This window comes from Girardinichthys multiradiatus, chromosome 12 (assembly GCF_021462225.1).
Source record: "Girardinichthys multiradiatus isolate DD_20200921_A chromosome 12, DD_fGirMul_XY1, whole genome shotgun sequence".
Classification (NCBI taxonomy): domain Eukaryota; kingdom Metazoa; phylum Chordata; class Actinopteri; order Cyprinodontiformes; family Goodeidae; genus Girardinichthys; species Girardinichthys multiradiatus.
The window spans coordinates 38,138,259-38,163,996 of record NC_061805.1 but is presented as its reverse complement, the minus strand read 5'-3'; the positions used below and the strand labels follow the sequence as shown (position 1 = coordinate 38,163,996).

The following is a 25,738-nucleotide window of genomic DNA, read 5'->3' as shown; positions in this document are numbered from 1 at the left end:
GTCAGCATCATAAATAAAGTCCACCTATGTGTAATTCAAACTTAGTGTTTATACAACTGTCCTGTAAAGACATCAGAGGTTTGTTTGAGAACATTAAGGAACAAACAATGTCATGAAGACCAAGAAGCAAACCAGCCAGGTCAGGGATTGAGTTTTAAGCCTCTCACTGAATGTTGTTCAGTCTATTATTCAAAAATAAAAGAATATGGCACAACAGCAGTCCTACCAAAACATGCCCATCCACCTAAACTGACAAACATGGAGACGTTTATCACAGAAACTGCCTAGAGGACCATGGTAACTTTGGAAGAGGAGCAGAAACGGCTCAGGACAATCTGGAGAGGAGACCACAATAAATGCATTATAGAAATCAGGGCCCGTATTCACGAAGAAGCTTAGGACTAAAAGTAGCTCTTATTGATGTCATTCTAAGAAAAATCTTAGCAGTTCTTGAATTCTAAGATTTTAGAATTTAGAGAGCTCCTAACCTGAGGAGACGTTAAGAGTAGTGAGGAAGACTTTAAGTGAGCCCAAGAGTGTCTTAAGCAGCACATAAACTTCTATAACAACCATACAGTTATGTGGAGAAAAGATCAACTTTATCTTCCCCCTAGGTCAAAATGAAATAGTTTCAGCAGCAGGACAGATTAAAGATGCACCTCTAGTAAGGTAATACTTGGAAGAAGGCACGGCGTTAGACCTGGGCTTTTCTGAATAGCCCCGGACTTAGAAGACACTTAGAAATATGATCCTGTTAAGCCCTAAGGGGCTTTAGAGCCTGAAATCATATACCTTAAATAAATCAAGTATAGCTTCACAGTTATAAGGCCTACATGTGAATCCTTTGGAATTCCTAGGAGAACCCCCAGGTTGCATTCATCCACATCTTCACTATAACTGCAGCAAATTTGGACTGAATAAGTTGAAGTATACAGTACAGACCAAAAGTGTGGACACACCTTCTCATTCAAAGAGTTTTCCTTATTTTCATGACTATGAATATTGTAGCTTCACACTAAAGGCATCAAACTATGAATTAACACATGTGGAATTATATACTGAACAAAAAAGTGTGAAACAACTGAAAATATGTCTTATATTCTAGGTTCTTCAAAGTAGCCACCTTTTGCTTAGATTACTGCTCCGCAAACTCTTGGCATTCTGTTGATGAGCTTCAAGAGGTAGTCACCTGAAATGGTTTTCCAACAGTCTTGAAGGCGTTCCCAGAGATGCTTAGCACTTGTTGGCCCTTTTGCCTTCACTCTGCGGTCCAGCTCACCCCAAACCATCTCGATTGGGTTCAGGTCCGGTGACTGTGGAGGCCAGGTCATCTGGTGCAGCAAATCATTACTCTCCTTCTTGGTCAAATAGCCCTTACACAGCCTGGAGGTGTGTTTGGGGTCATGGTCTTGTTAAAAAATAAATGATGGTCCAACTAAACGCAAACCGGATGGAATAGCATGCCGCTACAAGATGCTGTGGTAGCCATGCTGGTTCAGTATGCCTTCAATTTTGAATAAATCCCCAGCAGTGTCACCAGCAAAGCACCCCCACAACATCACACCTCCTCCATGCTTCACGGTGGGAACCAGGCATGTAGAGTCCATCCGTTCACCTCTTCTGGGCCGCACAAAGACACGGTGGTTGGAACCAAAGATCTCAAAACTTGGACTCATCAGACCAAAGCACAGATTTCCACTGGTCTAATGTCCATTCCTTGTGTTCTTTAGCCCAAACAAGTCTCTTCTGCTTGTTGCCTGTCCTCAGCAGTGGTTTCCTAGCAGCTATTTTACCATGAAGGCCTGATTCACACAGTCTCCTCTTAACAGTTGTTCTAGTGATGTGTCTGCTGCTAGAACTCTGTGTGGCATTGACCTGTTCTCTAATCTGAGCTGCTGTTAACCTGAGATTTCTGAGGCTGTTTTCCCAATTGTTCGGACTGACTGACCTTCATTTCTTAAAGTAATGATGGCCACTCGTTTTTCTTTACTTAGCTGCTTTTTTCTTGCCATAATACGAATTCTAACAGTCTATTCAGTAGGACTATCAGCTGTGTCCATCTTATTATACCTGACAGGGGACATCTGTGAAGTGAAAACCATTTCAGGTGACTACCCCTTGAAGCTCATCCACAGAATGCCAAGAGTGTGCGTAGCAGTAATCAAAGCAAAAGGTGGCTCCTTTGAAGAACCTAGAATATAAGACATATTTTCAGTTGTTTCACACTTTTTTGTTCAGTATATAATTCCACATGTGTTAATTCATAGTTTTGATGCCTTCAGTGTGAAGCTACAATATTCATAGTCATGAAAATAAAGACAACTCTTTGAATGAGAAGGTGTGTCCGAACCTTTGGTCTGTACTGTATATGTCCCACAAAAGTTTTAGAGGGCAATGTGCCGGGCAAAATTGGCAGTTGTTATTACATGAGACACACTGCAATGAGAAAGGTGCTTTTTGTACCTTTTTGTTTACAGAGTCAATGTCATAGGGACCTTAAAATGTCATTGCATGTGTTGCTGTAAAACTAAAAGGTATTTGTGCAAGAGTCAATTGTGGAATTGGTTTGTGAAGATTAAAGCCTCCTCTTTTTACCTAGTTTTATAGACCGCCAAAAAAGGGGGTGGCCTATCGTCGGGGTTAAGAGGTTAAAACAGCCACAAAATAGTATTAGACTTCACATTTTTATTTAAAAACAATCAGATTTTTTTTTTTGTTTTGTTTCATATAATCACCTCCCACTCCACCTAACCTGACAACGAGTTAAAAAGAGAAGACAAAAAAATACTTATTTGTGGCGGCGCTGGTGGTGTAGGGGCAAAAGCGCGTGACCATATACAGAGGCTACAGTCCTCGAATGGTGGCTGTCCCGAGTTCGAGTCCCGAACCCAGCGACATTTGCCAAATGTCTCCCCATCTCTCTACCCCTCTTTCCTGTCTACCTACTGTCAAAAAATGGAAAAATAAAGGCCCTAGGGCTGAAAAAATATCTTTAAAAAAAAATAAATACTTATTTGCGCACCCGCGGCACCTTGAATGGGCAACTATGTGCACAGGCAGAGACGGACTCCATTCTGGAGAAGTCCAGAACAGCAGTTCACTCCAGGGCCGTCGATTGCCTCTTTCATTACCTGAAAAGTTACACTGAGCACCTCGAACAGGGCTCATTTCAGAGCAATTGAGGAGCCAACCAGAGAGAGGGAGCCTGGTGGGTGTGTGTGTTCAGGAACAGGTGGAAGCCGAGCAGTATAACCCAGGCGAAGATAGCGGTAAAACCTGAATGCTGACTCAGAATAGGCTAATTGTAAGTTACAGATAATCACTTATTCACCCAGCAAGACATGAGATGGAGGTTCATTCTAATGACCATCATCTGGGTCATGATGAGGAATAGAGAGCAGAGGGACTTTAACCTGAGCTATAGGTAAAGGTAAATTATCTGTCTGTGATAGAAAACAGTATCAACCTTCTCTGTGAGCTTCTAGCTGGATTTGCATCATAATGTGAAAATATTTGGTCCTATACTTCAGTCAAAATAAAAGCGTTAAATCCTAATGTAGACAAACAAATTAAAAAGTCCTTCAGATCAGCACATTGCATCTCATGGCTGCAGCCAGTCTTATAGTCTAGTTGACTGTCTACATGTAGACAGAAAAAAGTGTTGCTCAATAAACCAGGAAAATATCTCCTGGTTCCAGTAAGACGTGGTAGAAACTGCAAAACTAAGCCTCCCTCTTCTCTTTCTTATCTTCTGTGCTGATTCTAAACATACAGCTCTGGGTTTAAAGATGCAGTATAATTAAGAAATAAATCAGCAATTAATCACAGGTGGACCATTAATTAATTAACTATTATATTTTTCTGATTACTCATGTTATATTATATAAACTAAACTAATTAAACAAAGATACAGTTTTACTGAAGGTGCGACATAACATACCATTTGTATACAGTTATTAATAGCTGTAATATTAGTACTAATAAGTACCAGGATGGGGCTCTATGTTATGTTTTAAACACCACAACTTAACACCCTTTCCTCTCAAAGTGTTTAATGGTAAGAACTGCACTAATGTCTCACATGCTCAGTGCAGAACAAAAGACTATGTTGTATGTTTCATTTATTATTTTTGGCAGGCCAGATTTCTTCATAAGTGGAATGAAGGCCTGAAAAGATGGTAGTAAAAGAGAACAGCTTCATAAAAGAAAGAACAATTCTAATAAAATGTTTCGAAAGCTCTTGGCATAATTAAAATAAATGTGTTTTAGGATTTTACCATTTGACTAGGATTTAAGAAAAGCAACTTTGTACCACTTTCCTTTTTTGAAATGTAAGAAAAAAGACAATGGAGCCTCTGGAGTGGAACACTTTGATGAGAATGTCTGTCATGCCTAGCCTGTGTCTGTGCTGTGTTTTTGTTTATTTCTCCAAGCCTGGTTTTAAGTTTACCCTCGGTTCTGTGTTCAACGTGTTAATTGTTTTCACTCCCTCTGTTTCCCTGCAGTCTTTCTCACACCTGTTCCCCATTTTCCTTGATCATCTAGTCTCTGTTGTTTTTTGCTGGTTCCTACCATGATGTTTGGTTCTGGCTCCATAGACGCCTGGTGTCTTGTTAGCCATTTGCTTTCCCAGCTTGCCTGGTTTTGAGTTAGGAGTATTAAACCTCGACTTACCTTATCCACCTGTTCTTCTTGCACATTGGTCCTACCTCCAAACCCAAGTCGGGGCTCCACGAAAGGCTTAACCTGAGAAACGTGGAATGTGGGGTGAATCCTCATGGAGTTGGGTAATCTCAGCCGTACAGCGACAGGGTTGATGATCTTGGAGATTGGGAAAGGTCCAACAAATCAGGGTGCCAATTTCCGGGATTCTACCCTTAATGGAAGGTCCTTGGCAGAGAGCCAAACTTTCTGCCCCACCTGGTACTTAGGGGCAGAGATCCATCTCCGGTTGGCCGTTCTTGACTGAACCAGTGACATTCTGATCATCGACCTCCTGGCCTTTCTCTATATTCTTTGGCACCTTAGAGCAGCCACTTGGGCGGACAGAACATTAGCCTCTCTCTCCTGAACCGAAAACATGGGTGGCTGGAAACCAAACACAACATGAAAAGGGGACAAACCAGTGGCACTTGATTGCATAGAGTTCATGGCGTATTCAACCCAGGGCAAATTTTGTGACCACTTGGTCGGGTCAGACTCACATAAGATACGAAGTTTGGTTTCTACTTCTTGGTTGGCTCTCTCGGTTTGGCCATCAGACTGAGGATGAAACCCTGAAGAGAGACTAACAGAAATTCCCAACAAAGAACAAAACTCCTTCCAAAAACGTGACACAAACTGGGGTCCTCTATCAGAAACAATGTCATTAGGGATTCCATGGAGCCTGAAAACTTCTCGGGTCATGGTTAGTAGTACAGAGTGACCATTTGAAACTGGTAGACCTGTCACAAAATCCATTGCAATGTGCGACCATAGGCGAGGGGGAATGGGCAATGGGTGCAACAATCCCGCAGGGGGGGCGACGAGAAGGCTTGGCTCGACAACATTGAGTGCATTCAGAAACAAAGTCTTTGACATCCTTGACCAGCGATGGCCACCAAAACTGAGACTGAACTGTCTGAATAGTTCTGCTGATTCCAGGATGACAAACGAGGCGAGAGCAATGACAAGACTCCAATACCTTTGGCACAAGGCGTTCAGGAACAAAACAGCGGTCCGGTGGGCATGATGGTGGGATAGGCAGATCCCTAATGGCCTCCTGGACCTCTCTTTCCACCTCAACTCGGGATACAGACAACCTGACGGTTTCAGGAAGGATAAACTCCTCTTCACCCGCAGACTGAGATTCTGCGGGTTCTTGAATCCGGTAAAGGGCGTCAGGTTTGCCATTTTTACTCCCTGGCCTGTAAGACAGGGAGAAATTAAAACGACGAACAAACAGAGCCCACCTTGCCTGCCTGGGGTTCAGCCGTTTTGCTGATTTCAGGTACTCTCAAGTTTTTATGGTCAGTCCACACCATAAATGGCTCCTTAGTCCCCTCCAGCCAATGTCTCCACTCTGTCAATGCCAACTTGACGGCCAGTAACTCTCTGTTTCCCACGTCATAATTCCGCTCAGCCTGAGACAGAGTCCTTGAGAAAAAGGCACATGGGTGAACACGATCATCCTCACCTCTTTGGCTTAATACGGCTCCGACCCCAGTGCTTGAGGCATCCACCTCCACGATAAACTGTCTCTCAGGGTCAGGAGACTGTGACACTGGAGCTGACGTGAAGAGCTCCTTCAACTTATTGAAGGCCTTCTCTGCATCCTTATTCCACAAAAATCTTGTCTTGGAAGAGGTAAGAGCGTTCAGGGGAGTAGCAACCAGACTGTAATTTCTAATAAACCTTCTATAGAAGTTTGCGAAGCCCAGAAATCTTTGAAGTTGCTTGCAATCAGTTGAAACAGGCCATTCCAAAACGGCCTTAACTTTGGAGGGATCGACAAGCACTTGATCTGGGGAAATGACGAAGCCGAAAAAGGAAGTGGTAGTGATGTGAAACACATTTTTCTGCCTTGACGAACAACTGGTTTTGGAGAAGACGCAGGAGAACAGCTCTGACATGCTTTCTATGGGTTTCCAGATCTTGAGAATAAATCAGTATGTCATCAAGATAAACAAATACGAATTGACCCACCATGTCTCTTAGAACATCATTGACCAATGACTGAAAAACTGCAGGAGTGTTAGTAAGTCCAAGTGGCATTACCTTGTATTCATAATGGCCCGTAGGCGTGTTGAAAGCCGTTTTCCACTCATCTCCTTCTCTGATTCGGACCAGATGATATGCATTCCTTAGATCCAGCTTAGAAAATATCTTGGCTCCCTGGATCTGATCAAAAGCGGTGTTCATGAGTGGTAAGGGGTATCTATTTTTAACTGTTATCTCATTAAGGCCTCTATAATCAATGCATGTTCTCAACGAACCATCCTTCTTCCCAACAAAAAAGAACCCAGCACCTGCAGGAGAGGAAGAAGGTTGAATGTGCCCTGCCTTTAATGCCTCATCAACATAATTCTTCATGGCCCTGTGCTCTGGACCAGACAATGAATAGGTTCTGCCTTTAGGGGGTGATGTGCTAGGAAGCAAATAAATAGCACAATCATATGGTCTGTGGGGTGGCAGAGCTGTGGCCTTGATTTTATTAAATACTTCCTTTAAATCATGGTATTCTTGCGGTACCTTGGATAAATCCGGATAGGTTTCCTCAACCTCATTATCCACACTGACCTCCGTAGCAGCAGACAAAAGACAGTCAGCGGAACATGACTCAGACCAACCCAGAACGTCTTTTTTCTTCCAGTCAATGTGAGGGTTGTGTTTCTGCAACCAGGAGGCCCCTAGGACTACAGGAAGTTCAGGTGAATTAATGTTCATAAAAGTTACTTTTTCTTGATGATTACCTCCAACTGTTAAGGTAATCTCCTCCGTCCTGAGGTGTGAATTGTTCATGCTGTGACCATCCAATGCTAGCACGTTTCTTGTGTCAGCTGATGGAATAAGTTTTATCCCGTTCTTATTTGCGAAAGTTTCATCCATGAATTCAGTGTCAGCTCCTGAATCAATAAACACGGCCCCCTGGAGAGACATGGAAGAAGTTTGAAAACGAGCAGGAAACAAGAAGAAGGAGGCAGTTAGTTGACTTCGGCTCAGCAGAGACCTCCCTTCCTCTGCTGAGCCTGTCTGTCCTTTTAATGGACACCTGAGTGCTAAATGTCCCTTCTCTCCACAATAAAAACAGAGCTTGAATCTTCTCCGACGATCTTTCGCCTCAGGGGTAATCTTGGTTCTGCCCAGCTGCAGGGGCTCACAATTCTCATTTTTCACAGTGAGAGGTGACCGGCTCCTTCTCTCATGCCGGTGTGCAGAACCCTGAATTAATGATGAGCGACCCTCCTCATGTCGCTTCTTCCTCCTTCTCTCTGCCAGCCGAATATCAATGCGAGCAGCCAGATCCTCGAGTTGTTTCAGGGAAGAAGGATAGTCACGGGTCGCTAGCTCATCCTTGATGTCTGCGTTTAGTCCTTTCATGAATGCATCCATCTGTGCTCCCTCATTCCAACGGCTCTCTGTGGCCAACAAATGAAAGTCAATTATATAGGACTAGACAGGTTGATCACCCTGTTTGAGGGACATTATCCTCTTGCGGCCTCACGACTTGGAATGACCGGGTCAAAAACTTGTATGAGTTCCTTAGAAAAAGTTTCATAGAAGTTACAAGATGTAGACCTGTTCTGCCATTCAGCAGTCCCCCACTGCTTCGCCCTTCCTGCAAGCAGAGATATAACAAAAGCCACCTTGGAACGTTCAGTGGGAAAGGATGACGGCTGAAGCTCAAAATTAATTTCACACTGAGTTAGGAAAGCTCGACATTGGTCTGAGTCTCCCCTGAACATCTCAGCAGGAGAGAGGCGTGGCTCCCTTACCTCTGCTGTTGTCCGTGTTACTTGGGCGTGGTTTCTTTGTGACGGTGGCGGCTCGGCGACAAGATTGATAGAACGTAATGTGGAAATTATTTCCTCCAAGCCGGAACCCAACCAGGAAAGGGTCTCATCAACATGGGTACGCCACTGTTGTGCTGGCGATGAGTCCATTTTTGGCCAGATTTCTCTGCTATGAATCAGAAAAAGGTGGACCCAAGATTCAGCCAGACACAGTACTGAAAGTTTAAAAGGTTTATTCAGCCACAGGAAAACATCACACAGGTAACACTCCTCACAGCTTCCAGGAATCACTGAGGCAGAAAGAGGGATTAGTGACTTGTAGTCTCTCCAGATTTTGCAGGGATCAGAAAAGTCACTAACCTGCTTTTGTCTTGAGTGGAACTTGAAACCCAGAGGCCTCAATGGGCAGCAGGCGGTGATCTCCACAGCTCAGGTAAGAAGTGACTCCAGGCTGAATAATCCGAGGGCTAGGCTGGCTCAATAATCCAAGGACAGAAACAGGGTCAACGATCGGAACAAGAGGCGTCAGGCAAGGGGCAGGCAGAGGCATAAACCAGATACAGGAAACAAGGTCGATAACAAAAATCCAAATAGTCCGACAGGGAGCAGGCAGAGGCATAAATCCAAAAGGCAAGGCAAGGTCAAGAACAATGATCAGACAGGAAGGAACGCTGGATATCTACTCACACAATGGCTTTCAAAAATCTGGCACCGTCTGCTTGTCAGAGTCAGTATATATCAGGGAAGACACAGGTGCTTGGCATTCCACAGATTGCACTACACTGCAGCAGCCACCAGGTGCATCTAATCTGCTGATTGCATCCAGGGAGACAGGGTAGAGCAGACGTGCCAGAATCATAACAGTTTCTCCTTATTCATTCAGCTTCCAACAAAAATAGAAACCAAGTAAAATTATTGTTAACATTTTTTGTTTAATTCACAATAATTTACATTCAGTCTGAGACAGAGAACTGGTACAATATGTATGTTATTTTAACTATAAATTACTTATAAACTGTCTCATGGAAATTTAAATATTTTGAGTTTGGGCTAAAGCCTCTAATGTTTTGAGAACCTAAAAAGGATAAATAAATAATAGAAACGGATAAATAAATAATAGAAACAATAATAGATAATCATGAATACAAAGTGAAAAAAATTACAAACAATATTGAACAGAATTATTTAAAAATTTAGATTGTATAATGCTTTCAAAAAAAGTATTTTGAAAAAATTTGAACATCTCAAAAAATACTAACTCTAGACACGTACTATAATCTAAGCACTATATACATAGAAGGAAGATGTAAATGAGTTGAATAAGCATTTGCTGTATTGTACATGATGACATCTACAACGCTCCCCGTCTATGAGCTATGTTCAAATATTTTCAGTTAAGTTCAATTCAAAAATACTTTCTTAATCCCAAAGGGAAATGCAATAATAATAATAATTTTGATTCTGTGTGAGAATTAATTTAATCTTGCTAAGTTTTATCATCGTGATATAAACATTTCTGAATCCAATTTAAATTCTATCATTGGTTAATTTCTCTCCATTGATGCGTTTGTTTTTGTTTTTTTTAACAACCAATCACAACCTTTAGAAGACAGCGCACACCTAGCAACGGGAACAACCACACCTAGCAACAGGGTTAACCACACCTCCTCTCTGAGATAGGACTTTCTGTCTTGTCCTCGTTCAGAGTTGCTCTCTGCAGTGAAGTGAATCACTCTTAGGCTTGGAGTCCTTGGCAGGACCTTTTAGGCTAAGATAGGTGCTCTTTGAGAGGACTTTGAGAATCTTTGTGAATATGGGCCCAGATCTTTATTAAAGAGTGTTAAGAAAAAATCCATCACTGAATCCAAGCCATAAGATGTCCGATTTAAAATTTACCACCCACATGCCAGGGACACCACAAACATGTGGATGGAGGCGCTCTGGCCAGATGAGACCAAAATAGAACTTTCTGGCCCACATGCAAAATGTTATGTAAGGCAGAAAACCAACACTGCAGATCACCCTGAACACACCATTCCTATGGTAAAACATGGCGTTGGCAACATCATGGTGTGGGGATGCTATTCGTAAACGATGGCAAGGAAGCTTGAGAAAGGTAATGAAAAGATGAATGGAGCTAAATACAGGGCAATCCTGGAAAAAGCTGTCAGAGATTATAAAAAAGCTCGAGATTAGGGTAAGGGTTCACCTTCCAGCATAACAATCACCCTAAACATACAGCAAGAGCTCCGATGGAACGGTTTAAAACCTAATGATCCAGTCAACCTCCAGACATAAATATGGTTAAGAATCTGTAGCAAGGCTTGAAAATAGCTTTTCACAGACCTATTTCCAATCTCACTGACTTTGCGCTATAGTTTGCAAAAGAGAAGGGTTAGAAATTTCACCAGAATGTGAAACCTTTTCCATTTTAATGACTGTTTTGAACACAGCAAAGGTCTGAAATATTTAAACTGAGACCTTACTGGGTACTTTTTGTAAACTGAACAAGCAAAAGCTGCACCTGCTTAATGTAACAGCACTAAAACTCCATCCATATATTGTTGCTGTGTGTGTGTGTGTGTATTTGAGTGCGTTTTTGTGTGTGATTGTGTGAACTTCTCTACATGAACTCTGACTCTCAGTTTTATCAATGTCAGAGGTCTGCGCCAGGCGCTCCACGCCGCCTTTAGCTGTGACAGACAGGTCCTTGGGGCCCCTCTGATCCCTGGGGTCAGGGTTGGCAAAACGCATGACTTGAGCACAAAAACTGCCTCACCACTTGTAAAACAAACCTGTGCCATCTATACAGCATCTGCTTTGTATCAGACCCTCTGAAGGACGTTTAGCATTTCAGTCATTGGATGAAATAAGGACCCCCTCTCTGTTTTGTCGTAGTTTAGTGGGAGGTTAGTGTGTCGTATGCTTGCTACCATCCATCAAGGGGATGATCTAAACAACAAAAGGCTTTGTTTTTCTTTTAGGGGGATGATTTGAGTTTTTGCAGCAAAATGTTTTCCATAAAAAAATACCTGAGAGAGTCAGACCTTTGTTTCAAAAGATATAAGCATGAGAGTGCATCTAATATGTTTAGTTTTCTGTGGTAGAAATGTGGTGAGACACTTCCATTACTACCTGCGACCAGTTAGTTCTTACAAGGAGCTTTCAAAGAGTTCATGTGAAAACAGGAGTTTGAAACATTTCAATCAAGCGTGTGATTAAGAAAGTTTCTCAGTCCCACAAGTGGGCCAAGCAAGACGAATAACAGGATTTACTCGACCCCTGGCTCCTTTTTGTCCAGCAAATACTCACTTCTGCTACCCTCACCCTCTGCCCGTCCCCACTAACCAGCAGTCTAAATCCTTTTTTGATGGATTTTCCAGCAATCTTCTCAGTGCTGTGGCTGGCATGTGTAACACATGTGCACGTGTACACACAAGCCCTTCACTTCAGCTCAACGCCACAAAACGCTTAGACACATGTAAAATGCTCTTTCCTTGTCATACCCGTAACATCTGCATTATTTAACAGTCATATGTTATTCTTCTACTGCTGATGCTTTTTAATCTAAAAACACTCTGAACTTGGATTTGATACAACTGTAATGGAAAATTTGAATAATTGGATATTTTAGGCATTGAATTTTCCTCAAGTATTTCTGTATTTAAAAAAAGCAACAAGCATGACTTCATCTACCATAGCTGCTGATGTTCATGTTAAACCTTGTAATTAAGAGCAAAGACTCTTTGAAAGATCTTCTATGTTCTTGCTGTTGGCGACGCTGTGTGGTATGCATTATGAATGGATGGGTAAGACGCAGGAAGGACGGGAAAGATCGTGAGTCCAGTTTAGCTACAAGCTGGCTCCACCCCGCTTGTCATGCTGTGATGTTTTGTTGTGTTAACCATGACAACTGCCTCTGAGGCTCCATCCAGCTTTAGGATTATTCTGGCTGAGAGAGCTAAGAAGGAGATGACAGAGGAGAGAAAAAGCACTAGAAAGATGAGCAGACACGAGAAGAGAAACAATATCCAAAAGGTGAGAAGTGAAAAATACATCAAATATATGTGGAAAAAGAAAGAACTCAACAACAAATGCTTCAAACATTTATCATATTTTAGATCCTGTAAATATTAAATATATATAAAGCAGACAATTCGATTCAAATTCAAAAATACTTAATACTTAATAATTAAATGTTGTTGTAGCTCACATTATGCAGGTTTCTCCAAAGTGTTGTTGTAGATGCTGATGACTGTGGGCGGGAAGGATCTCCTGTAGCGGTCCGTCTTACAGCACATCTGAAGAAGCCTCTGACTGAAACAAACAATCAGAAACCTAACTGCAGGCACATTTACAGAGTTTTAATGCCATTAAAGATGGGTTCTCAGAATGAACATTTTCCTGCTGCATTTTTACTGTAGGGCTGATTTAATGTAGGGTGACAGCTGCTCGGACATATTGGGGAACTGATGTCTATAACAATGCTGGTTAGAACTGGGCCAGAAATTGCTATTCTTCACTGTGGTTAATTACTAGTAATTTGACCTCATCAAGGAGCACATCTACAGTATTTGCCTCCCAATGGCAATGATTTCTTAAGTCTCCAGGCTACTGCTCTCATACAACACTTCTCCTGACCTCTTCACTCCATAAATCATCATGCAAATTTTCACCTTATAATCTAAAATTAGAGCTGTGGATTTTACTATAACGTGTTTTCATAACTTGTTTCAAATAAGGCATCCTGCTTCATGTTGCTTGTTTTCGTTAAAGGTTTTTGACATATTTCTCAATTTTCCAACATGACAACTGACATAACTATTGTGAGCTACAAACCTGAACACCCCTTAGGAATAAAAGTTGTAAACATTACAAAATATGCCCTTTAACAGTCATTAAACAAAAGGTCATCATAGATTAATCGAATATTGCAATGAATCAATCAGACGATGGTGTGAAGTGAGCCTGAAAGTAGGCTTAGCTGTATAATTAAAACCCACATCTGGTTAATTGTTACCAAATGTCATGATATTCAATATTTGTATCATTTAATTTGAATGTCAATGTAACATTTTCTAAATATTTTATAAGCAGGAAATTTGACCTCTTTTGTGTTTCTATATATACATTTGTTCACTGTTCTGCATGAAATCTTAATTAAACTTAATTTGTTTCCTCTTTTTTGCAGGAATGCTCCCTGTCCTCCTGCTAGCTGGGCTGATTCTGGCTCTGTCCATCCCGGGCACCTTGTGTGAATCAGCCACGCTGCGTTTCAAGGGGCAGACCGACTTTGTCGTCAGTGAAACCAGCACAGCTGTGGTCCGGCTGGTCGTGGAAAGGGTGGGAGACCCGATCAACGTGACGGCTTTGGTTCTGGTAGGTCTAGTTTATCACCTTTGTTTCATTGTAATTGTGTCACAGTTAAGGTTTTCGGCACAGGAAATCCTGCAGCCTGATGTCATTACACGTCTGTCTTAATTCAGATATATCTCCTCCTGATGAATCCTTTACAGTGAGAAAGACCTAGTGTTTTTCAGTTCAGTCAATGATATGACTGTGCAGAAACTGCAGTTGTAAGAAATGTTTTTTGGGATTTATTTTAATCACACACTCACACAGTACTTAATTTTCAGCTTCTCCTACTGTATAGGTAAGACCACTGTGAAATGCAGATTGATGAGGGGGTCCCTGGATTTCTCAATGTCCCTACTTTATTTTTGTAAAATGCGCATTACTGTGTGGCCTCTTGGTCATGTTTATAACATTTTGTTGTATTGAAGAGCCTACCAGGAATATGCATGGACCAATATGAGTTTCTCATCATAGTGGAAACACGCGTAAAAATACTGAGATTTGCTGTGTTCATACAGAATTTTAAAAGTGTATAATGTGATCTACTGCTGATCTACTGCTGCTAAAATAATCACACATGTTGACTATTACAGTTATTATAATCTTATCTGTAATATATCTGAATTATTTTGATTTTGATATATAGACTTAAGCAATATTATAGAATACCTGAAATAAAAATAATGTACATTTAATAAGAGAGATGGGTGGCCCTTTTTGTGTTCCCAAACAGGCAAATTTGCCTTTCTTGTAAGCAAGGGAAATGTATAGGTGCTCTCTTTCAGCCAGCTGACCAACAATCTGCAGCAACATGGAGGGGAGGTTCAACTATGTGCTACTCTGCTCTATACAACTGCAGTACTTCTTCTGTCATCCCATTAAAACACTTTAAACAGTAGTCCTAATGTGATAGACAATTTTTGTGGGTATGGAATCACAACTTTTTAAAACCTTGGTATACTGTGAGAATGAATCCATATTTTTTGTCATTTATTTTTTACTGTATATACAGTATTCTGTTTTTTTACTTTTTAAAGTTTACACTTCAATTGGGGTTGTCCCTATTTCTGATCCTTTATTTCATAAAGTTTACATGACCTTTTGGGTGCCCCGTTTTGGCAGCATTACACTTTAGAAGAAAGCATATATATATATATATATATGTGAATTTCTAACCCTAAATATGATTCAGAAAAATAGTAACATATTTTCCTTTAATTTTTTGTTTTCAGCTAGAGGGAGTTGACACCGGGGACTTTGAAGCTGTTAATGCTGCAGCCTTTCTTCTGTCTACTGAGTCTAGTAAGACTATTTTCATTGCTGTAAAAGATGATGACCTGCCTGAAGCAGATGAGACATTTGTCTTCAACCTTAAACTACAGGTAAACATCCTTTGTTTGATTTGGTATATATTTATCAGTGTATATTTATTTACAAAGTCCACGAGTGCCCCCAAGGCAGAAGTGAGTGAATCTTCATCAGTACAGACAGAGCATTTGCCTGGCATAGCATTAGAATAACACATGACATAAACTGGTCATTGCTGCGACATTTGAGAAGTGCTTGGGTAAATTCTGGAGCGGTAAGGCATTTGTGCAAAATACTGTATATGGCATCTCAGAGTTGGGACAGTAATACTGTGGGATTTTTAAACATCTCCAATCTCCAAAAAAATTGGGACAGCCTGTTCAGCTGGGGATTAATTTGTGAATGCTGCAGGGTCAAACCTGTAAGGAAATTCACCTTCCTGTGCCTCTGAAACAACAAGGCAGGTAGGCAACAGTTTCATCTGAGTATTCCCAACAATTAAAGTAATTATTTTAATGAATAAGTTATAGATGTCATTTCATTATTTCAAACCTATTTCTAACTATGAAGTGAATTGCGTCTTGTTCCGAATTAAAGGATTTACAATTAGTGTATGAAAATCTTCTCTTGCATTGTGAGACACAATTACTTCATAAACCCTGTAAGATACAGCAGTCTACTTTGCTTTCTTGCTACACTGAGACTGAACATCAGTCTAATTAATCGCTTCAAAACAAATTATTATTTTATATGTAACTGAGCTTGTATATGAAAACTGCAAATGCAGTAAAGTAAAGATTACTCTTCTGCAGTATACACTGCAAATTCGCATCACAGTATGAGGTGCCTTTTCCTAGAGACGATCTCCATAGTTTCATGCAGGCTTTGGCTGTCAAGCTTGATTGATGAGTTGGGGAGGGCCTCTTGTTGTCATCCCCCCTCAGTAAAAGACCTTAAAATAAAGGTCATTGTAAATCACTAATTGTAAAACTAGTAAATGAATACGTTTTATGTATAATCGCAGGTCTAAATAGCTTGCAGTAGAAAAATTTTTCAAATCATTCTTTAATTGGAGGATTCATTAACATCTTTTTAAAATCCAGTAGCACAAGTCCACATTTTGCCTGCTACCAGAGTCAAAAGACCAGATGAGGCCCACTCTGTTTACACTACAGCAGGGACAAAGCTCAATCCAAATGCTTGCCTATCATCTTACTGATGGGCTGTCAGGAGATTGAATGTGTGGCACCAAGGGTGTCGTTGATCAAGCAAAAGTAAGAAATAAAGGGCCATTTGGGTTTCATCCATCATTCCTGACAGTTAAATATGTTTTATTAGAAAATGTTTCTCTAACTTTTGGTTGACAAAAAACAATTTTGTAGTTAAAGAGCAAGACAGAAGCAATGAAATGAAGAACCATGCCATGGCATTTAAGATGCTTTTTTTTTATCCTGGGGAGCTTGTACGTAGATGTTCATAGAAAGATGTATGCGAAGAGTTTCTGGCCTAGTCAATGAAATAAAGAACTATTCAATGCAATGGGTTGTAAAATGAAGGTTAAAAAAAGCTGGTATTTGAAACTTTGTGGATTCTATACCTGAGTTTAAGTTCAACAAGGTAAAACCATCTCAAGGACAGCTCTTTTATGCTTCTGTTTGAGGAAAGGGATGAATAAAAGGTTAAAATATTTATCTGCTTTGCTTGCTGTGGTTTTGTAAATGATTTTATTGTGACACAAAGAAGTTTTACATGCACATCCTAAAACATGTTAAATATCACAACATTTTTTATTTATTTATTTAATTCGATTGAAAAAAAATTAAACTTACGATTTCATTAGAATCATTTTTCACAGAGTGGTATACTTTAGGCATTAACGTCTGTGAAAATCTAAATTTCAGTTTCTCAGATATTGCATAAGACCAATAAGAATATATTCTCTAATCTAATCTAATCTGTTGAGGTGTTAAGGAAGCCCAAGTTGTTTTAATATTAGCCTTCAGCCTATCTGCATTGTTGTGTCTAGTCTCTAGGATTTTTGTAAAGGACTTTTCTGGTAAACTCCTGCTCTGACTTTGGACTTGATAAAACACAGTGGATCAACAACGGCAGATGACAGATGACATGACTCCCCAAATCCTTACTGATTGCGGGAACCTCACATTAGACCGCAAACATGGATTCTGTGCCTTTCCAGTCTTTATCCAGTCTATTGATGTCCTAATGAAATGTAAAATTAATTTTCATTTTTAAAGAGGACTTTGGACAAGTGACTAATAGTCCAGGGCTTTTTTTTCCTTAGCAGAGGTAAGATGCTTCTGACATTTTTGGTTAACAAGTAGCCAAACACAAGAAATCTGATAGTTTTAGTCCATGTCTTGGGTACATCTGTAACAACTGTTGAAGAACTGACTCCAGCCACAGTCCAGGTTTCGTGAATCTCCCCCAAACTCTTGAATGGACTCTTATTCAGAATCTTTTATGGCTGCAGTTTGCCAGGCCTATTACCTGTGCACCTTTTTGTAGCAAAATGTTTTCTTCCACAAATTATTCCATTAATATGCTTGGGCAAGGTACTCTGTAAACAGCCTGCTTCTTCTTTTGTGACACATGACCCTAACATAGCATTTCTGTGCTTAAGAAAATCTGTTTTTATTCGTCATATTCTAATTCTCTGAATATAAAAGCCACAGCCATCAAATTTAACAGAAATAAATGCTTGAAATATTTGGTCTCTGTGTAATAATTTTTTTTAAAGAATTTCACTTTTTGAATTAAATGAAAATAAATTAGCTTTTTTGTTGAAATTCTAATTTATTGAGGTAGGCCTGCTTGTCTGCTACTGATACAAGACAGAGAAATTGGATCATTATCCATACTTAAAACATGTTCCCTGGTTCCTTGAACAAATTTGGAACACACAATATTTGCAAGAAAGGACTGTAAAAACATTTGTAAGTTTACTAGTATTAAATCATGATGAGCCGATAAAGTGTCTGCATTTATAACATGGAAAATTGTGATGCTTGTTTCTAAACTTGCAGTTTAGGGCATATGAGATCCTTTAAGTAATTTCAAGTATGCAGAAACTTAACGTTTGTCAGGGTTTAGTGACAATTGACAGAGCACAGCACAAGTCGAAAAGAAGTACCCTGCAGAGAGATAACCTGACTGAGCAGCTGGGCAGAAACCAGCACTTCCTGTCTTTGTGTCATCTCACCAGGGCTACTCAGTGGGTGCACTGCAATGAAGCCAGTGAGTGCACTGGAATGAAGCAAAGTGAGCAGATAAGGCAGATCCTCTGGCCTTCCCTATGAGCATTGTCTGTCTGGATTAAGTGGTTGGGGAGTGGGGGGGTTAAAGAGCATGAACATAAATACTGTATATCTGCCCAGGTTTTAAGTAACCAGTTTGATTATCTCCTTTTCCAGAGTTCCTCTAATGGTGTGGTACTGGGAACACCAAACAAGGCAACAATCACCATCCTATCCAATGACAATGCCTTTGGAATTATTGCCTTTAACTCAGTAAGAACAACATCATTTACTTAAAATTCTCCATTCCTTTAGCAACTGAATCATTAATGGGAATAGAGTGCATGACCTGACGCTTAAAACAATTTGCTCATAATTTGGTTACTTCAATGTGCTATTCATTCTATTCATTCTTCTATTTGTCTAAAATCACTTTGAACCTAAGAGATTGTGGTTCTTTTTCTCTTCCTTTTTATCAGACTAAAGATATTGTTGTCGATGAGTCTGGGGCAAGGAATGTGTCTTTCACATTAATTAGAGAAAAAGGAACTTATGGGATGGTCAATGTGAGCTTTGAGGTAGGAAGACAGTGGAGTGCTTAATAAAAATATTTTTCTAGAAGTAAATAATCCATGCGTGAGCATGACAAAGTATAGGAAACATCATGGCTCTTTTTGTCCTTCCAGGTCTCGGATGGTCCCAACCCTGCTATTGAGGATATCTTTCCAGACAGAGGCAGCGTCATGATCCCTGTAGGACAGGCTGCAGCACACTTCAGTATCCTAATTCAGGATGATCAGGTGTTAATCAGAATCCCTAAGGTTCCAGTTCAAAAATTATTTATGTGTGTTCACATCTCTGTGTCCTCATTAGAAAAAGTAGGAGTGTCTAAATGGCAAAATTTACTTTAACCTTTAAAGTGATTAATATAAAAGGACAGAAATATAACTGCCCTCAACACTGCTCAAGCTACTTCACAGTTTGTTTGGCTTCATAGTTTCAACCTCATTTGTTTCCTTGAACTGAATGTGTACCAGATAGTGTCTATCATATATTTACACAGGAGGTCAAATATTCCTACCCTTCAAATCTTTCTCACATTACAACAACAAACTTAATATGTGTATAGTTTTTAAACTTTATATGACAGAATAACAAAAAGTAATACATAATGTAGTGAAAGAAAACAAAAAAAGTGTTGCATGTAGCTTAATCCTTTTGGGTTATGTTTCTACCAGCTTTGCACATCTACAGACTGAAAGGTTTGTGGATAAGTGTCTTGCCAATGGGTCTATCATAGCAGGGGATCTGGAATCAGATCCAATTTTTTCTGATTGCAAGGAGACTGCAATTTCCACAGACTAAGATTAAATGACAAACAGATGGACTCTATTTACTAATAAGGTAATTAATTTATGGCCATTTGTAGCTCTAGATTTTATTTACTGGCATCACAGTAAAAAGACTTAATAGAAATCTATTACACACTTGTTAGATGTTTTTTTTTTGTTGAAAAAAAAGAAACAATTTATCTTTTTCTTTCCTTTTTCCTGTTGCTTTATCACATAAAGTCCCATGAAAAAACATTTAAGTTTGTGGTTGTAATGTGTCAAAATGAGGAAAAAGTCCACTGGAAATGCAGACATTGTTTTAAGTTTTAAACTGTATCTAATAACCATACAATCATTCTGTGTTGACTAGATCCCTGAGAATGATGAAGTGTTTACAGTGAGGTTAACAGGTGTGGCAGGTGGAGCCCTTCTCAACCCCAACGCCAGCGCTGTCCAGCTTAGAATCCGGCCAAATGACTGCCCCCTGCGCTTCTCCCTCTCTGTCATGGTCATACCAGAATCTGCAGCTGTCATCAGCCTCAACGTCACCCGCGGCCGACTGACTGATGATGGTCCACTCATTGGCTCTGTTGACACTAAGGTTGTTCTCACTTAGTCTGTTAATATTTTCTTTTTGGACTTCTTAATGTTAAGGTTAAGCCAAAGATACAATGCTACTGTATATATAATGAGTAATAAATAGTGTAATAGTGTTTTATTTTTTAGAAAAAGCATTATGGTTGAGTCAAATTAATATATAGCCACTACACTGTGTTTTTTAGGTGTCTGTGGATTACAGGGTGGTGACTGGTGAAGGAGTGGGCAGCGCAACTCCAGGTGTGGATTTCCTGGACCTGCAGCCAGTCAAAACCATCACATTCCCTTCACTGGTGTTCAAAGCCAGCCTTTTGTTCAAAATTCTTGATGATAACGTACCAGAAATTGCTGAATCTTTCCACGTGGTTCTTTTGGAGGAAACTATAAGAGGAGACGCTGTGCTAGTTTCACCCAATGCAGTGCTGGTGACCATCGAGCCCAATGATAAGCCTTATGGCGTCCTCTCAATTAGCAATGCTGCTCTCAGTCAGCCAATCATCATCAATGAGGATCTGACACAAAGGTAATTAAAAGCTGTTATATTTGCAAAGGATGCTTGCTCTTAATGTAATGTAATTACATCTAAGATTATCTCTTCTCCAGATTTAATGGGATCATTATTGTAAGAAATGGAGGAAGCTACGGTGACGTGTCTGTAAATTGGTCCATCAGCAGGAATTCGAGCGATCCCTCGCCAGTGTTGGATGACTTGACGCCCCAGTTTGGAACCGTGAAATTTGCTGCCGGTCAGGTGACAGCTGTGGTTTCAATAAATATTGTGGCTGATGATCAACCTGAAGAAGCAGAGGCTTTTGTTCTGAAACTGCTGCCCAACACTGTTACTGGAAATGCGGAAATTGACGAGCCTATGGAGGTGAGCTTTATTGGTGTTTAATGTGTGTGAGAGGAAAAAAAGAGACCGCACTTGTTGTGAGAGACATCCATGTGCTATGCATGTGTGTGTGACCTACTGTGAGCTACAGATGCAATCTTGGCACATGGAGCCGGAGTCGACTCCTTAGTGCGTTATTTTGCTCTGTGGGTGTTCCCTTAATGTGGCTAAATCAAAACAAAGCGGAAACAGCAGGCGCGCTCTGCATCTTTTTTAAGCATGGGTGTAGTGACAGGCTTTTATGGCTTCCATCTTTGTCCACGCTTCTTGGCTACGTGTGAAAGCAGTGGGCAGATCAAAGTCTAGTTTATTTTTAAGATGCCACATACAGACACATATCAGAAACTCATCATCACGTAAGAAGAGTGCAAAGCAAAGTGGGTAAGAATAAACACACAAGTTTAATGATAATTGATGATGATCTATAAAACATTAAGATAAATATATACTCCCTATAGTGAGCTGCAGATTAGATGATGCAAATGTGTCACACATGCATCCAGACCAATGATTGTTCTGGGATAATATATACGCCATAGTTTAACACTCTTTAAATCTTTAACAGTTTTGAGCTGAGTTAATTAAAGAGGATACCTCTCCAAAGTTAGCTTGTGGCTCTGGTTTACTACATTCACTCTCATGTAATGTCTTTCCTGTTCCAGTCACCCTCTGTCATTTGCTGTCTTCTCATACATAAAATACAATTATAGTAATACAAAAACAGGAAAAACAATGAAGTACTCTAGGAATGTACCTCTCCAGACTTCTTGTCTGTGTTACCAATCATTTAAGAATAGGTGTTCAAATACAATTCTTAATCAAAACTATTGCCATTTACAGGTGAAGATTGGGAGATGGCCAGGAGGTCTTCCAACCTCATCATCACTATTGACTATTCATCACAACAGATGAATAGTCAAAAATACTAATGGAGGCATTCTGTAATTTGTTTTATAAAAATGCAAATAAAAAACCTTTTAAATATTGCCTTACTATATTATGGGAGTCATTTCTAATTAGAAATTATTACATCTAAGGGTAAGAATAATTTTGAGCCTAACAGTCTACACCTGTAAACTAAGTAGTTTTAAAGTGCAGTACATTAATACTGCGTTACATTTCACTTAACTCTCCTTTGAAAATAAAATTTTGTAGACCAATAGTGCTACGGTTTCTAGTGCAGACATGTTTCCTACCCATTTTGATGAGGCTGAGATGATATTTAGGCTTGAAACATGTTTTACTGCAGTTCCAGTTACCTATGTCTTGACAAACTTATAGAAATAGTTCTCCCGTTTCATATGCGTAACTCTTTACTTTGGCCATTAAAGCATTTAAGTACTGGTGTTTCAGCTGCTCTTTGTGCAGTTTTACCACATAATGACAGCTGTCAGGTACTTATGACTTAGAGTGGCATAGAAGGGAAATATATTGTGTATTGACTACAACATAGAAATGTATTTTTTATCTTTTATTAATACATTTGTCATAATTTAGATTTGTTTAGTCTGATTAATTGTATTCCTTCTTTTTTCATTTTTCCCAAAGATGGTGTTTTACATTCAGGATAGCGACGATGTCTATGGACTTTTTCGGTTTGACCCAGCCAAGGAACAGAGCATCCAGAGCGAACCCCAGGGACGATTCCTCTCTCTAAATTTTGCAAGAAATGGTGGCACGCTGGGTAACGTGTCCATGGCCCTTACTGCACTCTACATTCCTGCAGGCCCAGTAGATCCTAATCTGGCCCGAGACCAGGTTCTGAATGTTAGCAGGTCTGTTAATGTTCTGTTTTCTCGTCAATGGACAGTCCATGTCATACTGCCTATCCGCAATGACGCCTTTCTGCAAAACGGAGCACATTTCCTTATTCAGGTAACTAGAAGATGCAATATTGAAATTTAGAAGCAACATTTGCTAGCCAATGTAACAAAAAAACATTCCTTCAATCTGTGTTAGCACTTTGGACTAAATTACAGTCATCCAAAGTTTAAGGGTGTATTCACACCAGGAAAGTCCTTTGGTCCGCTTGTTTGGTCCGGACCAGGGTTCGCTTGAGTGTATTCACACCTGCACAAAAGGTCCGGACTAAAGGGGGAAACGAACTCGGGTCCGTTTAAAGTGGACCAAAAGTGGCAAGTGGGAATACACCCTAAGTGCCTCATTTGCATGAGTAAATAGTTGGCATATGGGATTTGCCCCAACAGCTAACCCAGGTGTTAGAAAATCCTTCTTGATGTTCTGTAGAACCCTAATCAGTCACATATACAAAGCTTCTGAACTTTACAGCAGAGATGGGCACATTTAAGTGAATAACTGGCACTTTTAGAGAATAATTGCAAAAAAAGCTATTAATTAGCTATTAATTAATGCGCCAAAGCTGTAATTATCACCATTTGTATTAGCTTGTCAACTTGTGTAAACTGAGGCATTTTCCTTGTTTCCAGTTGAATAAAGTGGAGCTGGTTGACATCACCCCATCAATTCCTTCTAACAGCCCGAGGTTTGGGGGACCTCTTAATCTGACCTTGACCGTCACCCCTGACATTGCTAATGGGGAAATTGGCTTTACAACTAATACTACAGTGGTACTCTATGAACCAGAGGACAGCAATACCAGCATGGTGAGATATAAGTGTTTTTGTTTCTTGTTTTTTTTACAAAAGTACACACAAATAGGTAGTTTTGAATATGCTGCATTTACTTATGTTTATGTTGATTATACTTTGTGCAGGTTAGCCTCCCTCTGAGGCGGGATGGGACAGATGGTCAGGCTGTGGTGTTCTGGAGTCTTCAGCCAATTGGGGCCAATCGTAATGATGTAACTGCTGATGATCTGACACCATTTAATGGATCAGTTGTCTTCCTCTCCAGACAGAGTGATGCCTTTATTAACCTTACCGTCATGGCTGACAATATCCCTGAGATCAATGAAACCTTGCTGCTCACCCTAGACAGGTGCGTATAAGTTGCTAATACTTTACAGTAGCGCTGCACCAATCAGAATGTTGTGACTGATTTCTGATTGGTTTGGTAAAGCTTTGTCTTTTGGATACTGATTTTAGCCTTACAATTATTTATTTTTTGCTTGGCGGTTGTCAGCAGTCATTTAGTATATAGTAGGAGCATAGGCCATGTCCTGCCAGTGTTTGATGGAGTGATTATTGTAAAAAAATATTTAACCAGCTTTTTAGCATCTTATATTCATGATTAGTGCAGTTATCTTGACAAGCAAAACTAAAACAGCAGTGAAGACTTGTAAATTCTAAAGAATGTAGATCCTTTCCTTAACTTTGAATTTTTGAAAAGGCTGCCAAAATATTAAAATCCTTGTTCCAACACAGACAAAGTACATTAGGCGTTCTCCGTTTGGTCTTCCTATTATCTGCTGAAAATCTCCTTCTCTCCTGCTTTCTTGCAGCCTGAATAATTGGAGACTTGTTTTGACATGTCATAGAAAATTTGATTTAGTTATAAATGGCTTCTTATATCTTTACACTTCTTTCTTAAATATATCACTGATTCTGAAAACAAGTGACTTTGAGCCCTTTTCAAACATTAACAGTGATACCCTTGTGGATTGTTGTCAGTGCAAGTAAAAAGATCACAAAAAGATATGATTTTTCAATTTAAGGTCAGCCAGTCATGGTTTATGAAGGTGAAAATTCGCCAATTTGTACATTGTGTATAATTGTATTTATTATTTGGACATAGAGAGAAGGTAAGAAACAGAAATGTTTCATACAGCTTTTAAGGTAGTTTTATTTCATTTGATGGACATGGGGGGTGTTACATCTGTTGGTCCCTGTTCTGATGAGAACCGTGGCTTTCTCTCCCTCCCACTCCTCCCTGCAGGGTGGAGGCTGCACACTTTATAGTGTACTTTGGGTAAGTGGAGAGTGAAGTGAACCTAGGCCTTTTGTGTGGCTTGAATCAAGTCTTTCTCTTTTCAGACAAGTGTCTACTTCTAGATTTCTGGGGTATTGGTCTGGGAAGGGAATGTGGTTGGGGGCTGGAATAGATTGGGGAAAGCTGCCATAGTGTGAAAAACATAATCAAACAGTTTTTTTGTTGTGAGAGTATGTGTTTTGCGCTAATTTAACCACCCTTGATAATGTAGCCTTTTTAAAGATGGTGTTTTAATGCATGCAGCTCAATGGCTTACACTGCTTGAAGTGCTGAAATCCTTCTTTGTATACCATTTCTTTGTAATGCCCATTATGTTATGCTTGGCTCCAATTTTCCTAGCATATACACATAAACACACAACCCTGTGGAGTTATATAGACTCACACACTTACACACACACACACACACACTTGACTGACATTGTTTTTAAAAGTGGTTTAATCAGCAGGGGCTCAGCATATGGAGTGAACGTGCACCAGACAATACAAGGAATGCATTAAGAAGTTTATACTGAACCTTTAAGCTACTGTTGTTAGAGTTTTTCAAAGTCCAAAACAAGTGCAAAGTAAAAAGGGAACTGCAATTTAAGAGATGTCAGCA

At 39.9% G+C, this 25,738-nt stretch overlaps 1 protein-coding gene across 1 annotated transcript in view; it reads left to right on the top strand.

Moving 5' to 3' along the window:
* Positions 1 to 25,738, top strand: part of adgrv1 (adhesion G protein-coupled receptor V1) — a 169,120-nt gene that overhangs the window by 12,825 nt on the left and 130,557 nt on the right. Inside the window, 12 exon segments of the mRNA XM_047382560.1 lie at positions 13,684 to 13,871; positions 15,080 to 15,229; positions 18,587 to 18,682; positions 18,889 to 18,987; positions 19,096 to 19,209; positions 20,111 to 20,341; positions 20,523 to 20,860; positions 20,941 to 21,211; positions 22,778 to 23,104; positions 23,677 to 23,853; positions 23,964 to 24,187; positions 25,085 to 25,117. Of these exon segments, the coding sequence (XP_047238516.1) occupies positions 13,686 to 13,871; positions 15,080 to 15,229; positions 18,587 to 18,682; positions 18,889 to 18,987; positions 19,096 to 19,209; positions 20,111 to 20,341; positions 20,523 to 20,860; positions 20,941 to 21,211; positions 22,778 to 23,104; positions 23,677 to 23,853; positions 23,964 to 24,187; positions 25,085 to 25,117 (2,246 nt within the window). The 5' untranslated portion in view covers positions 13,684 to 13,685.